Source organism: Periophthalmus magnuspinnatus, chromosome 16, assembly GCF_009829125.3.
Source record: "Periophthalmus magnuspinnatus isolate fPerMag1 chromosome 16, fPerMag1.2.pri, whole genome shotgun sequence".
NCBI classification, from domain to species: Eukaryota; Metazoa; Chordata; class Actinopteri; order Gobiiformes; family Gobiidae; genus Periophthalmus; species Periophthalmus magnuspinnatus.
Genome location: NC_047141.1, coordinates 2614583 through 2632023, shown reverse-complemented (window position 1 = coordinate 2632023; position 17441 = coordinate 2614583). Strand labels below are relative to the sequence as shown.

At 42.2% G+C, this 17441-nt stretch overlaps 1 protein-coding gene across 1 annotated transcript; it reads left to right on the top strand.

Annotated features, from left to right (window-relative positions):
• Positions 1 to 6149: 6149 nt before the first annotated feature.
• On the top strand, positions 6150 to 15296 carry LOC129456930 (zinc finger protein Xfin-like). The gene is made up of 3 exons (XM_055227991.1): positions 6150 to 6442; positions 7443 to 7922; positions 12416 to 15296. Exons 1-3 carry the CDS (start codon positions 6218 to 6220, stop codon positions 13088 to 13090), a joined length of 1380 nt encoding a protein of 459 aa, XP_055083966.1. The 5' UTR covers positions 6150 to 6217; the 3' UTR covers positions 13091 to 15296.
• Positions 15297 to 17441: the final 2145 nt, after the last annotated feature.

The following is a 17441-nucleotide window of genomic DNA, read 5'->3' as shown; positions in this document are numbered from 1 at the left end:
AATCCACTACAGAAGTGTACACCACATCCATATAATCCAGTACCGAAGTGTACACCACATCTACATAATCCAGTACAGAAGTGTACACCACATCCACATAATCCAGTACGGAGAGGAAGATTGCTTGCACATTTTCTTTTCTGTAATTTATTGAGATACAATATTTGTTTCTGTAATAAAAATTATAATTTAGATTTTAAACTGTTACATAATTCTGTTTTTTTAAAGGATAAACTTTCATCAGGCCAAAATCCAAGATATTTATACAACCCCAATTCCAATGAAGTTGGGATGCTGTATGTTGTGCAATTTCTAATAATAAAAACCTTTTTCTTAAAACCAAAATTCAGATTTAGTGAATCAATTGTGCACACAATTGTCTAAGAGTTGTTGTCCCTAATAGTGTTGTCTCACCCTTAGCTGACAAATAAACATCCATACTGTGTTTTATGGCATCTAAACAATCGTAACAGTTTAGTGTAATCTAAGTGACTCAAGGCCGCTGGACACATCGTCCCGTAGGCTAACAGACAAGAGATACACTCATATGTAATAAGAGATAGTATCACAAAGGTTAGGTCAAAAAGATCCATAACAATTCAAGTAAAGATTTAGGATAAAGAATGCCATACTATATGTAAAACTTAAAAAAATACAATGGTTTGCAAATCCTTTTCAACCTAAATTGAACTGCATAAACTACAAAGACATGATATTTAATGTTCAAACTGATAAACTTTATTGTTTTTATGCAAATATTCACTCATTTTCAATTTGATGTCTGCAACAGATTCCAATAAAGCTGGGACAGGGGCAACAAAAGAATGGGAAAGTTGAGAAATGCTTAAAATACACCTGTTTGGAACATTCCACAGGCGAAGAGGTTAATTGGAAACAGGTGAGTGTCATGATTGGGTATAAAAGGAGTATCTCTGAAGGGCTCAGTCATTCACAAGCAAGGATTGGGCGAGTTTCACCACTTTGTGAATAACTGCATGAGCAAATAGTCCAACAGTCTAAGAACAACATTTCTCAACGTACAATTGCAAGGAATTTAGGGATTTCATCATCTACACTAAATAATATCATCAAAAGATTGAGAGAATCCGGAGAAATCTCTACACGTAAGCGGCAAGGCCGAAAACCAACATTGAATGCCCGTGACCTTTGGTACCTCAGGCGGTACTGTATTAAAAACAGACATGAATGTGTAAAGGCTGTTACCACATGGGCTCAAGAATACTTCAAGAAACCATTGTCAGTTAACACAGTTCATTGCTACATCTCCAAGTGCAAGTTAAAACTGTACCATGCAAGGCAAAAGCCATATATCAACAACACCCAGAAACACCGCCAACTTTTCTGGGCCCGAGCTCACCTGAGATGGACTGACACAAAGTGGAAAAGTGTGCTGTGGTCTAACAAGTCCACATTTCAAATTGTTTTTGGAAATCATGGACATCGTGTCCTGTGGGCCAAAGAGGAAAAGGACCATCCGAATTGTTCTGAGCACAAAGTTCAAAAGCCTCTGTGATGGTCTGGGAGTGTGTTAGTGCCCATGGGGAAATTGCAGATCTGTGTAAGCACTATTAATGATGAATGGTACATAGAGGTTTTGGAGCAATATATCCTGACATCCAAGCAACGTCTTATTCAGGGACTTATTTCAGCAAGGCAATGCCAAGCCACATTCTGCACGTGTTACAATAGTGTGGCTTTGTACTAAAAGAGTGCAGGTACTAGACTGGCCTGCCTGCAGTCCAGACCTGTCTCCCATTGAAAATGTGTGGCACATTATGAAGCACAAATATGACAACGGAGACCCTGGACCGCTGAGCAACTTTCCCATTCTTACTGTACATTCAGTAAGAATGGGAAAGTTTTCCTCCTGCAAAGCTTCAACAATTAGTGTCCTCAGATCCCAAACGCTTATTGATAGTTGTTAAAAGGAAAGGTGATGTAACAAAGTGGTAAACATGCTTTTAAATTGTGACCAATAGTATTAATAAAAATAATAAAAAGTAAAGGGCCCAAAATTGAGCCTTGGGGCACTCCTTTACTTAAAGTTAGGAAATCTGATTTAAAACCATTGGCTACTACTGTCTGGGTTACGTTTGAAAGATCATTTGTAACATTGTCAAATCCAATCTGCTTCAGACACTTCAAGACGACTCCATGATTCACTGAGTCAAAAGCTTTAGTTAAATCAATAAACAGAGATACACTATCTTGTTTGTATCAAGGGCTGAGAAAATATAACTTAAAACGTTTGTGTTTGCAGTGACAGGACTCTACCCTTTTCTGAAACCTGATTGATAAGATTAAAATTGGAGCATTTATATAAATAAACTGTAATTTGATTCGCAACTAACTTTCCTAAATCTTTTGCAAGACAAGGTAATTTAGATATTGTCAAGAAATTACTTACATTTGTAGTTGTCCCACCTTTATGTAAAGACAGAACATGAGCCATAATTCTGGCATAACTGCCATTTGAATTGATGAGTTGCGAATGATGAGTTAAATATGGGGCAGCTGATAATATAAGTTTTCAATCAAGGTCATCAGCTCCTGTGAACCTGTTTGAGTCTATGGAGTGGAGAGCATTTAAGACCTCAATATAAGTGAAAGGACTTAGAGAAAAAATTTGACTGTTATATGCCCAAAGTTCAGACTCAACATAATTAGGAAGAGAAGGATCACCATTATGACCCAAAATATCCATGCAGAGACAAAATGCCTATTAAAAGTATCACATACACTGCCTGACCAAAAAAAAAAAAAAGTCACCACCTGGATCGGGGCAGAGCCATGATCTGGGGTTGCTGCAGTTGGTCAGGTCTAGGTTGAGCAACAGTATGTGCTCAACGGATGAGGTCAGCTGACTACCTGAATATACTGAATGACCAGGTTATTCCATCAATGGATTTTTTCTTCCCTGATGACACGGGCATATTCCAAGATGACAATACCAGGAATCCATCCATTTTCTTCCTCTTATCCGGGGCTGGGTCGTGGGGGCAGCAGTCTAAGCAGGGACTCCCAGACTTCCATCACCCCAGACACGTCCTCTAGCTCCTCCAGTGGGACCCCAAGGCATTCCCAGGCCAGCCGAGAGACATAATCTCTCCAGCGTGTCCTGGGTCTTCCCCAGGGCCTCCTCCCGGTGGGACATTCCCGGAATACCTCCCTGGGGAGGCGTCCAGTAGGCATCCTGAGCAGATGCCTGAGCCACCTCAGCTGGCTCCTCTCGACGTGTGGGAGCAGCGGCTCTACTCTAAGCTCCTCCCATGTGAGCTCCTCACCCTATCTCTAAGGCTGCGCCAAGCCACCAGAGACAGAGGAAAACCAGTTTGGCCGCTTGTATCCGCCATCTCATCCTTTCGGTCATTACCCAGAGCTCATGACCATAGGTGAAGGTAGGAACGTAGATTAACCAGTAAATCGAGAGCTTTGCTCCTTCTTTATCACAACGCTGCACCAATCTTCCTGTGAATCTCACGCTCCATCCTTCCCTCACTCGTGAACAAAACCCCAAGATACTTAAACTCCTCCACTTGAGGCTCACCACCCACCCAGAGAGGGCAAGCCACCTTTTTCCGGTCGAGAACCATAGCCTCAGATTTCGAGGAGCTGATTCTCATTCCAGTTGCTTCACACTCGGCTGCAAACCACAAAACACATGTGGACTGGTTGGGCAAACTCCCATGAACCCTCGAGGAATCGATTGAGAGTATAGAGCTGGTCCAGTGTTCGACGACTGGGACAAAAACCACACTGCTCCTCCTGAATCTGAAGTTTGACTATCGGTCGGTTTCTTCTCTCCAGTACCCTGGAGTAGACCTTACCGGGAAGCTGAGGAGTGTGATTCCCCTGTAACTGGAACAGACCCTCCGGGCCCCCTTCTTATACAGAGGGACGACCACCCAGTCCAGTGGTACTGTCCCCGACCGCCACGCCATTTTGTAGAGACGTGTCAGCCAAGATAGCCCCACAACATCCAGAGACTTAAGTTACTCGGGATGGATCTCATCCACCCCATAGCCTGACGGCATGCCTTACTTTGGGTGTCCACCACTGGGTTTGGGGGTTGCTGTCGCGACAAGCATCGCTGACCTTACAACCACAGCTACGAGCATCTGCACTGACAATAGAGTTGGAGAGCATGGCCCACTCGGAGTCCATATCCCCAACCTCTCCCGGGATCAGGGACAAGCTCTCCCAGAGGCGTTAGTTGAAGACCTTCCTGACAGAGGGCTCCACCAGACATTCCCAGCAGACCCTCACGATACTGTTGGCCCTGCCAGGACTATCCGGATTCCTCCCCGACCAGTGGATCCAACTCACCACCAGGTGGTGATCCGTTGACAGCTCTGCCCCTCTCTTCACCCGAGTGTCCAAGACATGTGGCCGGAGATCAGATGACACGACAACAGTCAATCATTGACCTCCAACCTAGGGTGTCCTGGTGCCACGTGCACTGATGGGACACCTTTGTGCTGGAACATGGTGTTCGATATGGACAAACTGGCTAGCACAGAAGTCCAATTACAAAACACCGCTCAGGTTCAGATCAGGGAGGCCGTTCTTCCCGATCATGCCCCTCCAGGTGTCACTGTCGTTATCCACATGTGCATTGAAGTCCCCAAGGAGAACAACGGAGTCCCCGGTCAGTGCACTGTCTAGTACCCCTCCCAGGGACTCTAAGGAGGCCAGGTACGCTGCACTGCTGTTCGGCCCGTAGGCAAACACAATAGTGAGAGACCTGTCCCCGACCCGAAGGCGCTGGGATGCGACCCTCTCGTTCACCGGGGTGAACTCCAACACATGGAGGCTGAGGTGTGGGTCAGTGAGCAAGCCAGCAGCAGTTCGCTGCCACTCCCTGCGAGGAAAGCCAGAGAAATGGAGAGCCCAGCCTCTCTTAAGGAGTTGGGTTCCAGAGCCCAAGCTATGCGTGGAGGTGAGGCCGACTATATCTAGTCGGTAGCGCTCAACCTCCCACACAAGCTCAGGCTCCTTTTCCCCCAGCGAGGTGACATTCCATGTCCCCAGAGCTAGTCTCCATGTTTGGAGATCCGGTCGTGGAAGCCTCTGCCTTTGACTGCGGCCCAGATCTCTCTGCACCGGCCTCTTACGGATCCTCGCACAGGTGATGGGTCCACGTGAGGATGCTAGGATTCATCAGGCTCAAATTGTGAAAGAGTGGTTCGGGGAACTTGAGATATCATTTACATGCATGGATTGGCCACCACCGAGTCCAGACCTTAATCCCATTGCAGCAGTCAGACTCTACCATCATCAATGCAAGATCTTGATGAAAAATAAATGCAACACTGGATGGAATTAAATCTTGTGACGTTGCAAGAGCTCATCAAAACAATGCTACAGTGAATGTGTGCCGTAATCAAAAGTCCAACCAAATATTAGTGTGTGACGTTTTGTTTTTTTCTTTTTTTGGTGGCGATAATTTTTTTTTTTTTTTGGCCGGACAGTGTATTTGCTGTTGTATAGCCTATTGTCAAAAACAAATGATGCAAATGATCTGTTTACTTTATTTTGTTATTGTGGGGTTGGTGTCCTATATGAAATGGCGACATTGCGCAGTTTATTGGACAGACTTGTTTACGCTCACATTGCGTCATTTTGGTGGCATTTTGTTTGGCATCTTTAAATCGCATTTTTATTTTGTATTTTTTTTTTGATAGTATTTCTGAACTTAGTTTCATTCGCTTAATTGTGAATGCAGTGCATGTTTATTGGTTTTAAATGTTCCTGAAATTAAGTGCTGTTTGACTAACCTGCATTGAGGTGATTTTGTAATGTGTAAGTGGGAAGTCACTGAAGGCCAAATGGGCCAAATGCATGGCCCGCCACAGGTAAAAAAGATAATTCTTTCTTTTTACACTCCCCAGGTCCTAATCAGTACAAATAACAAAGAGAAATTGCTAAAGCACCTATGCAAGAGTTCAGGTCTTTGGAGGTTAAAGCAGAGATATGTTTTTTTCACAGGATATAGATAAACAGATTTTCTACCTTTTATTTTAGTTCATTTTTATTATTATTTTGAGTGAGCCTACCCTTAGATCCATACTCCGGAACAGTAGGTGGCGGTAACGCTCCTTTAAGATCATTGCTAACCACCGTTAAACAACAAAAAGAAGAACAAGAGCCCCGTGTGCGGTTAGCTCGGAGCTAAAGCTAAAAACACTTTGTTAAAATGTCCAAAGGCCAAACGCTGAGAGCTTTGGTGAATGAGCGGCTGACTGCGGCTGCTGAAGAGATCTTTGCGCTGTTTGAAAGAACGATAGCGGAGTATGAGGAGGAACTGTGTCGCTCCAAAGAGGAGAACCAGAGGAACCAGGACACTCCACAGACTCCACGGATTAAAGAGGAGCCAGAGGAGCAGAGCGTCAAACAGGAGAAAGACACGCTCCCAGCACAGGTGAGCTTTATCCACAGTGTTGGAAGTCACTAAATACACGGACTGAAAATACGTAGGTCTTTTCAGAATACTCATTTTGAGTAACTGTCCGGGAGGGGGGTAGGGGCCACGGATGTTCGTTTATGGTGTAAGCGTCAAAGATCAACATGAATCTGAAATGGAAAGTCTCAAGGCTTTTTGACCGATTTTGACCTATTTTCAGATCATACACTTTTTTGAGCCAGTGAGCACTTGGTTTATTTAGACGCACTTAGGCAAAGGTACAGCTAAGTTAGGCAAGAGTGAAAGGCGGAGCTACGGGCCCTCCAGAAAGGACTGGACAGTCCTAAGGTGTCTAGTTACAGTTTTTATTGTGTGTGAAGGAGGATCTTCTGCTCAGCACAGTGTTTTCTGTTGCTGTTATTCACATGTCACGTAATGTTCATATCTTCATTGAAAGGCAAAACTAAAACACCATGCTCATGTAGAGCAGATTAATGATGAGCCTGACAGCAGCAGTTACAGAGAGAGGGGGCGATGACTTTTCAATAGAAAGTGAATTAGAGCAGGAGTCACTAGAGCCAAAATGTACGCCAGCGTAGAACTGACAGCAGCGTTCTGTACTGAATAAAGAAAATCAGCATTGTCGTGTTTTATCATGATGGTGTCACGAAATATGGGACAAATTATATGTGAAACTAATGCATCAAAGAAGGATCTATCTGCTGCTCCTCACGTAAATATTTATAGTCACATTAAACTAAACTGAAGGCCTTAAAACCCTAAACTTTGCAACTGTACAAGGAAAATATCCAAATGGAGCTGCTTTTATTCAACGAGGGAGAGGGAGCATTATCTAATACACAGAATATGTGTTAAGGGCCAGTTGTTGACTTGATGTCCTCTGGTCACGGCGATACTTCATCTGGAGGCTGTGCATTTGTTCTCATCTTGAGATTGAGATGATTGTTTTCAGTGAAAATATGAATATTAATATTTGTGTGTTTGTTCCCCACCCCAGCTCCCAGTGGGCGTCCCAGAGTCCAGTGCTGTCTGTGTGAAGACAGAAGAGTCCTCACTGCTTCATCATAGACAAACTGAGCACAGAGAGGAAACACAGGGAGAGGACAACAGCACAGAGCCACATTTACACTCAGAGACTGAGGGATACATGGAGCACTCCTCTGACACTGACAAGGGTGAAGACTGGAGAACTCCAATCTGCTGTTCAGCTGCACAGATGGAGACAGAGGCTGATGGAGACCACTGCAACCAAGTCCAGAAAGGCCAAACGCTGAGAGCTTTGGTGAATGAGCGGCTGACTGCAGCTGCTGAAGAGATCTTTGCGCTGTTTGAAAGAACGACAGTGGAATATGAGGAGGAACTGTGTCGCTCCAAAGAGGAGAACCAGAGGAACCAGGACACTCCACAGATTCCACAGATTAAAGAGGAGCCAGAGGAGCAGAGTGTCAAACAGGAGGAGGACACGCTCCCAGCACAGGTGAGCTTTATCCACATGATTGTCTAGGATGAAGTTAGGTGAAACAGACCACATAAGGTTGGAGCAGCACAGTTTATCAGGACCATGTACAATTAGATGAAGCATGAAACAGAGGCTTGTACCAACAGACTGGAACAGTGATGTAATATCGATCCCAGATAAGTATCAGCCGATAATTGCAATTATGACATCGATGTGACATGATAATTCAGATAATACTCATTTTCTTTTTTTATTTTTTTTATTTGTGTTTTATTCATATTTCAAAGGGCACACTTTTACAGAACACAGTAACATTTATAACTCCTTTGGTTCCAGAATATCCATCTTCAACACAGCAGTCGTATTCATACAGGGTTTATACCATGTAGTTAAAAAACAAACAGAACAAAAAGCATTGCAGCATCGAACCAGGGTGTAAAGGCTCCTCTGCCACCGGGGCGCTCCTCTGCCAACGTCGCACAGGTTTTATTCAACTTTGCATTCATACAAAGAAAAGAAAAATATAAAGCTACAATTACAGTACAAATCTGAAAATTATACTTTCACAAGTTTTGAGACATTTGCTGCACAAAGTTTATCTCAAAACGATTTGTAAGCAAAACGGCTGATTTGAACCTGAAGTCAGCAGAGGGCGGGTCTAGAGGCAGTGGGGTTGCTGTGGCAACAGCTAAACTGGTTTATATACAGTAAAGGAGTAGCTAACCCGAATTCAGACAGTATGTCACCTTTATGTGATATTATGATGTGCATTATTAAACTTTTAATAAGCTGTATACTAGGGTGAACTGCATAGATGACACTTGTAACTTTAACAAGTTTTTCAGAAAACAACATGTTAGCATTAGGTAGTGCCTTAATCTAGCGGACTGTTCTCTGACGTTTTCCCTGCTAATAAGGCAGTGTCGCTTTACGAGTGGTTACAAACATTAGATGCTACAGAACCTCATGACCTAATTAAAAAAGTCAGGGTCCGCTAGCATAGGATGCTAACTAATGCTAACATGTTAACACTTTTGTTGTCACACAGGCTTTATCTATGCAATTCAACCCGGTATAAAACTTATTGAAAGGTTAATAATGCACCTCATAATATCACGTACTGTTTGAATAAGGGTTAGCTACTCCTTTACTGTATATAAACCAGTTTAGTCGTTACCACAGCAACCCCGGTGCCTCTAGCCCCGCCCCCTGCTGTCTTCAGGTTCAAATCAGCCGTGGCACAAATTGTTTCAAGACAATGGCGCAAGAAATGTCTCAAAACTAGTGAAAGCGGAATTTTCAAAAGCAAATATGTATATATATATATATATATATATATATATATATATATATATATATATATATATATATATATATATATATATATAATTTGTATTTACCAGTGTACAAATCAACATTTACACATTCAAATGTTTTGGAACAATTGTAGCTTCATAGAAAAAATTCAGACTGCGAGGACATCTCCAAACAGCCCTTAGTCTGATCCACAGTCTCTGTACTGTACTGTACTGTAGCCTCCCTTTCTAAATTGTACTAATGTGTCCACTTCCAGCCACAGATGCAGTCACTCTCTCCATATTATAGATAATAAGCAGAACATCTACCCGTTTGTCCTTCTTAGGCACCAGATCTGTTCGCCATCTTCTGATGATTGCCTTTTTGCTCATCAAGAGCAGAATTCTCAGTATTTTATGATCTTCATTTCTTCTCGAATTCAATATATCAATGTTCCCAGATACAAATTTTAATCTTTAGTACTTTATCTATAACATTTTTATGTCAGTCCAATAGTGGATTATTGAGGGGCAATTCCAAAACAGGTGGAAATGATCTGCTTTATGGGCACCACAAGACCTCCAACACTTTTTATCTATGTACTTTCTCTGTGCAGGGGTTTGGGAAAATCGTTCTTCCATCCATAGTGCCTCCAAAACAAAGAGCTTGGCTTTCCATTGATATTCACTTATTTTTTCCCAATCCTCTCCTAACTTAACTCTGATTTAGAAGCATCGAGGACAATTTTCAGAATTTGTCTGAGATAAATCAAGATTCACGTTTATTTCTTGCCTTAAATGATGCCTTAGCTGCAGGTATCAGTGAAAGTCCCGATCACCGAGACCATACAAATCTTTAAACTGCTGAGATCTCATCACCTCTTTTAATCAACTGCTGTTCTATTAAATGATGCTTCTTCCAGCCTTTTGTTTCCAGTTTGTATCTTCAACTTGTGTTGGTGGTATCATTATTTCTTTGATGTCTTTCCATTTGTGACCCCTGGACCACACAAACCCACCAAGACTTGAGCAGTTTGATAGTAACTCTTCAGGCGGTGCTACCTTTACTTTTTTGCAGTTGTGAAGTTCTATATTTAAAACGCAACCTTGGACTCTGCCATATGTTTCTAGATAATTTTGTCCCACTCTTTAAAGTCTTTATCTGTCACCTCAAGTGGAAGATTTTGAAATATGTATAGTAACCGAGGTAGAATTTTCACCTTTATCACTTCCACTATTGATGCTAAACTTGGAAAAGGGATTAAATTCAATTTAGATGTTTTTATGTTAGATATTCTGTGATCATAATTAGAAACTTTAAAGTTTCTTAAGTCTTCTGTCAAACAAATACCCAAATACTTCATTGACTGCTGGTCCCAATTAATCATGTAATTTTGCTTTATATTTGGCTTCTAGTTGAAAGATATAGCTTGGATTTTGCAAATTAATTTTGTAACCTGACAGCCTCCAAACACTCATTGCTGGCATCAAAATGGGCAATGAAAAATTTGGTTTCTCCAGGTAAATTAAGACAAGGCTCTTTTCCCGACATATTTCATACCTTTTTAATATTAGTACACTGCTTTGTTCATTGGCTTAACATCTCTAGGAAGATGGCAAATAATAGTGACAGACAGATAAACTACGGCACTCAAACAAACCATTGACCTTGGTTCTTGCTGTAGGATGCATATACAGAGCCGCACAGTCCTAATCCACATGAAAGTTAAACTTCATTATTCTAAACAGAAATTCCCATTTCACAGAGTCGAACGCCTTTCCGCATCCATTCCTAAAATTGCGGCCTTCAGTTTCCTTTCCTTGACATGTTGCATTATATGTAAAGCACGAGGGATTGTTGTCATGCATTTGGCTTTGTTTTTTTTAAGTCCGGTCTGATCTAAACTAATCATTTCTGGTAAAATGTTCTCCATTTTTTGGGCTAAACACTTATTCACTTATTGGTCTGTAAATTGAGCCATTAGTTCCATCCTTACTCTCCATTGCAATCACAGAAATGATGACTTCCTTCCAATTATCAGGAATTATTTTATTTTTTAATTGCTTTATGTAATAATGGGACTATGTCCCCTTGTTGTACTGGGGGACTTCAGTGCCCACATGGGCACTGACAGTAACACTGGGGGGATCATTGGGAAGCTCTGATCTGATCCCGAGTGGTGTTCTGTTATTGGACTTCTATGCAGTTTGTCCATAACGAACACCATGTTGGAGCACAAGGGTGTCCATCGGTGCACGTGGAGGTCGATGATCGACTTTGTTGTCGTGTCATCTGACCTCCGGCCGCGTGTCTTGGACACTTGGGTGAAGAGGGGGTAGAGCTGTCAACCGATCACCACCTGGTGGTGAGTTGGATCCGCTGGCAGAGGAGGAAGCCGGACAGACCAGGCAGGCCCAAGTGTAGTGTGAGTCACAATGCATTTGACCCTGTCCCTATGTTATTTGTGATAAACGTAACAGCTCTAGAAATGTGTCTATTTGGGATTCACTGTCATTTTTTATTTGGACACACAACTTGGTATAGTACTCAACAAAACACTTATGAATCTGTTCTGTTTTGTTCACAGTGTGTTTTAAACATGTCTTGGTCTCTGACATACTGTATAGACTCAGAAAACAACAATCAATTTGCAGATTTACTCCTAGCTTCATAATGTCTTTGTTTGATGTAGATCTGGACCCATCCTTTATTGTTTTTAGAATTTCAAAACATTCCATTGGACATCAACATACACACCTGCCTTATTGAAGGATGAACATTCCTGTTATGACTGTTCCGCTTGTTCATGCTGTTTGTCATGTGTCTCCTGAATGAACAGAACCTCTACCCCTCTTTTTTCATCTTTATTTATCTTACTCAGTACTTACTCCTCTTAATCGGATTGAGCAGACTGTTTACATTATAAGAAGCTACTTTAAGTTGATTGCTCAGTGACGCCATTTTGTGCAATTTGAATTTGCTCCACCCCCTGTGCTACAAATACAGTCAGAACTTTAAAAAAATATGAGGTCCAAGACTTTTTAGAGCAGCAATACAGTTTTGTATTGTTTGGTTTTTTCCCACCTGTTTCTGTTTTTAATCTGTTCTGTACAGTGTCCTTGGATGTTTTGAAAGGCAAATAAAATGTATTATTATTGTTTTCAGGAGAGTCAAAATATTAATATTAATTTTTGTGTGTTTGTTTTCTACCCCAGCTCCCAGTGGGTGTCGCAGAGTTCAGTGTTGTCCGTGTGAAGACAGAAGAGTCCTCACTGCTTCAAGATAGACAAACTGAGCACAGAGAGGAAACACAGGGAGAGGACATCAGCACAGAGCCACATTTACACTCAGAGACTGAGGGACACACGGAACACTCCTCTGACACTGACAATGATGAAGACTGGAGAGCTCCAATCAGCTGTTCAGCTGCACAGATGGTTTCAGTCCAAGGAGCTGATAAGAGGAAACACCAGTGTTATGTGTGTAAGAAGAGGTTTGGAACTAAGCAGATTTTACAAAGACACATTAGAGTTCACAGAGGAGAGCGACCATTCAGCTGTTTAATTTGTAAGAAAACATTTTCTGCAAAGGCCAGTCTAGATAAACATGTAAAGATACATACTGGTGAACGACCTTACAGCTGTTCAACATGTGAGAAAACATTTACCCAAAAGTGTAATCTAGATGCACATGTGAGAACTCACACAGGGGATAAACCATTCAGCTGTTCAACATGCGAGAAGACATTTGCCATAAAGGGTAATCTAGAGAAACATGAGAGAACACACACTGGTGAAAGACCTTACAGCTGTTCCATTTGTAATAAAGGGTTTAAACTTAGGCAGCATTTGAAGAGACACATGAGAACTCACAGAACAGAAAGTGACTGAAAAATAGTTGGTTGTTTTCATGAGGTGTTTTGAAGAGAATTCTGTTTTGGAGTCTGCTGCTTCATTTTGAATGAAAATCCTGTCACAAGCACTTCCTGTATTACCACATAAGACTATAAGGTGGAATGGAGTGTTTTCAGTCTGCGGACATCTGAGATAAGAGCTCATCTTAAATATACAGGGGCTGTGTGTTAAATATGTGTGAATGAAACAAAACATAACTCCAGGTCTGTTTGTGATGAGGAAACAACATTGTAAGACAGATAAAAACAATTGCTTAATATAGTCCTTTAAAATAATTGTGTTTTCCATAAAGGCCTAAAAACCAGGTGGAGGGGTTTGAGCACCTGAAGAATCCTGGAAGCCATGGTGTCGGGGGCTTCGTGTCCCTGGTAGGGTCACACATTGCAAACAGGTCCTGGGGACGGGTCACACTAAGAGTGGTTCAGAAGCTTTTCATTATGTGTTCACAAATAAGGCCAGTTACATCGCCCGAATTGGGGTAACCGGGGCCCCACACTGGAACCAGGTCTGGGATGGGTGCTCTGCAGAGAACATCTGGTGGCCAGGCACAGCCTGAAGGAGTGACATGGGCCCGTGGACCCAGCACCTGCAGGAAGATCCGTAATGGGGCTGATGCAGAGGGATCTGTGTGGGAGGCTGAGTGTTACTGAGTAGATATAGTCGGCCTCACCTCCACACCCAGCTTGGGCTGTGGAACCAAACTACTTGAGAGGGGCTGGACTGGCAGCCCGAACTTGAAGCAGCTGGAGTAATAATCAGTTCCTCCAAATCCAAGGCTGTGGTTCTTGTCTGGATAAAGGTGGTTTGCCCTCTCCGGGTGGGTGGAAAGTCTCTGCCTCAAGTCGAGGAGTTCAAGTATCTTGGGGTCTTGTTCACGAGTGAGGGAAGAATGGAGCGTGAGATTGACAGGCAGATCAGTGCGGCGTCTACAGTGATGCAGTTGCTGTATCGAACTGTCGTGGTGAAGGACCTGTGTTGAAAGGCAAAGCTCTCGATTTACTGGTCAATCTACATTCCCACCCTCACCAATGGTCATGAGCTTTGGGTAATGACCGAAAGGGTAGGATACAAGTGGCTGAAATGGGTTCCCTCTGCAGAGGGGGCTGGGCGGTCCCTTAGAGATAGGGTGAGGAGTTCGGTCACATGGGAGGAGCTCAGAGTAGAGCCGCTACTCCTGCACGTTGAGAGGAGCAGCTGAGGTGGCTCGTTCAGGATGCCTCCTGGACGCCTCCCTAGGGAGGTGTTCTGGGCATGTCCCACCAGGAGGAGGCCCGGGGAAAGACCCAGGACAAGTTGGAGGGACTATGTCTCTCGGCTGAGAATTCCTTGGAGCCCCACCAGAGGAGCTGGAGGAATTGTCTGGGGTGAGGGAACTTTTTCTTTGTACTAGTGCGGAATGTTTTGTTACTTTTCTGTACTACAATAAGACTTGAGCTGTGGAGGGTTGAATAACACTAACACGCTTCAATAACTCATTATAGAAACAAACTCTGCACTTAAGTGTTTCATTAGGATTTTTATTTACTGTTGTATAAAAGATTATCCAGAGAGCCCATTTAGTTTTGTCTTGATTACTGGTTTAGTTCAGTTGTTGTTCCCTTGTTGCACCACTATCAACGTGACTGCATGACGTTACGTGCATCGACTCTGTCTCAGAGTTATTTAATGTCTGAATCATAGTGTCCCTTAGATCTAAGTATTTTTGTGTGTATTTGATATTATCTTTAGAACTTATAGCTATAGTTTGACAGTGGTTTGTGCAGCTTTAGACTTTGTGCAACTTTTGTTTTTATACACGCCAGTCTCGTGACTACGTGATGCGACTACGTGATCCGACTACGCTCCGTTAAGTGGAAACTTTATCCAGAACACCTTTGTTGGGGTGTTTCCCTTATTACACATCTCTCCATCAGCCATATCTGTCATATGTCACATATTATTCTGCACTTCATTAAACCTGGGTCATTTATTTATGTCCATTTCTGTCATAACTGTACAGACCAGACTGGCCCCTATCTGCCACTCTGTAAACTTAACAACATTATGTAAATAAACTTGCGGCCACTTGTTGTGTAACCACCATTTTGATTTATAATGAATATATTATGTGTATTTGTTTATTCTTTCTTGTGTAGAAACAAACACAAACACCAACTCTGGACATTAAAAGAATGTTCTACCTGAATGTGGACTCCTCATTGTTCAAACTCACACCTGAACATAAGTTATTACTGTCCTGACCCAACACCCTGCAGTGATCACTAGCCACGATTCAAGCTATTACATATCACAGTCCTCCTTACAACTGTAGTTTGTGTTTTTTTGTTTTTTTTTTTACCAAATCAAACATGTAGATTATGTTTGGAGATAATTGTGGTTCAGGGCTTTTGTGTGAGTTGCATAAATTAGTTTGAACAGTTTATTGTGTATATTTTCTTATATCGTACTTCAAAATGTGTCATCATGACCGGCCGACTCTTCAGGCAAGTTTTTGATGAGGGAATAACGTTAGAACGTTGTAGAAAGCTTCTAAAGGTCTGATTGGTTAATCTGCCTGGTAACACTGGAGAAGAGAAAGGTCATGTGATCCATGAGCATTTTAGGAGTGTAACAGCCTGACCAGTGGGGGCAGCAGTGCACTAACCGTGTCTACTCTGCTGCACAAAAAGCAGGAAGCAGACAGAGCCCCGTGTGCGGTTAGCTCGGAGCTAAAGCTAAAAACACTTTGTTAAAATGTCCAAAGGCCAAACGCTGAGAGCTTTGGTGAATGAGCGGCTGACTGCGGCTGCTGAAGAGATCTTTGCGCTGTTTGAAAGAACGATAGCGGAGTATGAGGAGGAACTGTGTCGCTCCAAAGAGGAGAACCAGAGGAACCAGGACACTCCACAGACTCCACGGATTAAAGAGGAGCCAGAGGAGCAGAGCGTCAAACAGGAGGAAGACACGCTCCCAGCACAGGTGAGCCAAAGAACCAAAGAAACACAACAGCAGCTCCTCGGCTGAGAGACTCTGATGAAGAGCAGAGTGAACTCAATTAAAAGTAACGCGCTACATTTTATTGTCAGTAACGGTGCTGGCGTTAGGACGCTAGGAAAAGTAATTAGTTACATTACTCCGTTACTGAAAAAGTAACGCAGTTAGTAACGCCGTTATAGTTTAACGCCGTTACTCCCAACACTGTCTGTAACACTGTAAAAGTTGAATTGGCTCCGACATTGTAAAAAAACATGTGTCTGGACAATGCAAACTTTATATAAGAGTGAAAATAAAAAGGCATCACATCAATTAAACCAATGAGCCAAGTCAGGCTTAGGTCACATCAAAAACACATGATTGTTTATGTGAGGAGGAAAAGTAGACTACATGAAAGTGTCCTATATGAGATGTAAAGACGCAACTTGGCCTGTAATTAATATGTATACAATATAAAATATATAAATCTATATAATGTACATACACACTACTACATCAGGGCTGAGAACGTTAAAGATCCTCTCTTTGCCACTATATTCCCTTCTATGAAATGCTGGCTGCACACTCTTGTACCTTTTGGTGGGAGTAAAGTTGTCCATCTGGATTTGATCTAGTCACTGCCTGTGCACTGTGTCATCCACAGGAAACTAATGGAAACTAATGTTTAAATTGTAGAGGGATGACACAAAGAGGCACACAGCAGTGTAGAGCTCAAACAGGCCCCAAGGCCTGTCACATCCTTAACTCTAAACAGACTAATTTCCTCTAATAATGTCACTGCAGTCTCTTCACAGACCTGCTCGCTCTAACACCTGTAAAGAGAGTAAAGCAGAACCATGTTTAAGTTTGAACACACACACAGACAGATATATATATATATATATATATATATATATATATATATATATATATATATATATATATATATATATATATATATATATATATATATATATATATATATATATATATATATATATATACATATACATATACACCTGAATATTTTGGGGCGTTCCTTTCAAATGAGGCTGGTGTTTGTGGCGTCTACAGCAGGAGGAGCTGTGCTACAAGGTCTTAAATGTTATACCCCCTCTGCTGCACAAATATACACACAAATATACTCACCCATCTCGCCACAATGTTGATAAATGAGGGCCCCCACAGGCACAATGCAACTGCGCTATCTGCTGGCCAACCAAACATCGTACAATTTGGCTCTAACAGGAAATATTCAAATGCAGCTGTTATCTTTTATTCAGTGAGGGAGAGGGAGCATTATCTAATACACAGAACATGTGTTAAGGGCCAGTTGTTGACTTGATGTCCTCTGGTCAGGGAGATCCTTCATCTG

Coding starts and splice junctions, on each gene's coding strand:
- LOC129456930 (XM_055227991.1), top strand. CDS start 6,218: ATGTCCAAAGGCCAAACGCTGAGAGCTTTGGTGAATGAGCGGCTGACT. Junction 6,443..7,442: donor AAGACACGCTCCCAGCACAG/GTGAGCTTTATC, acceptor TCCCCACCCCAG/CTCCCAGTGGGCGTCCCAGA. Junction 7,923..12,415: donor AGGACACGCTCCCAGCACAG/GTGAGCTTTATC, acceptor TTTCTACCCCAG/CTCCCAGTGGGTGTCGCAGA.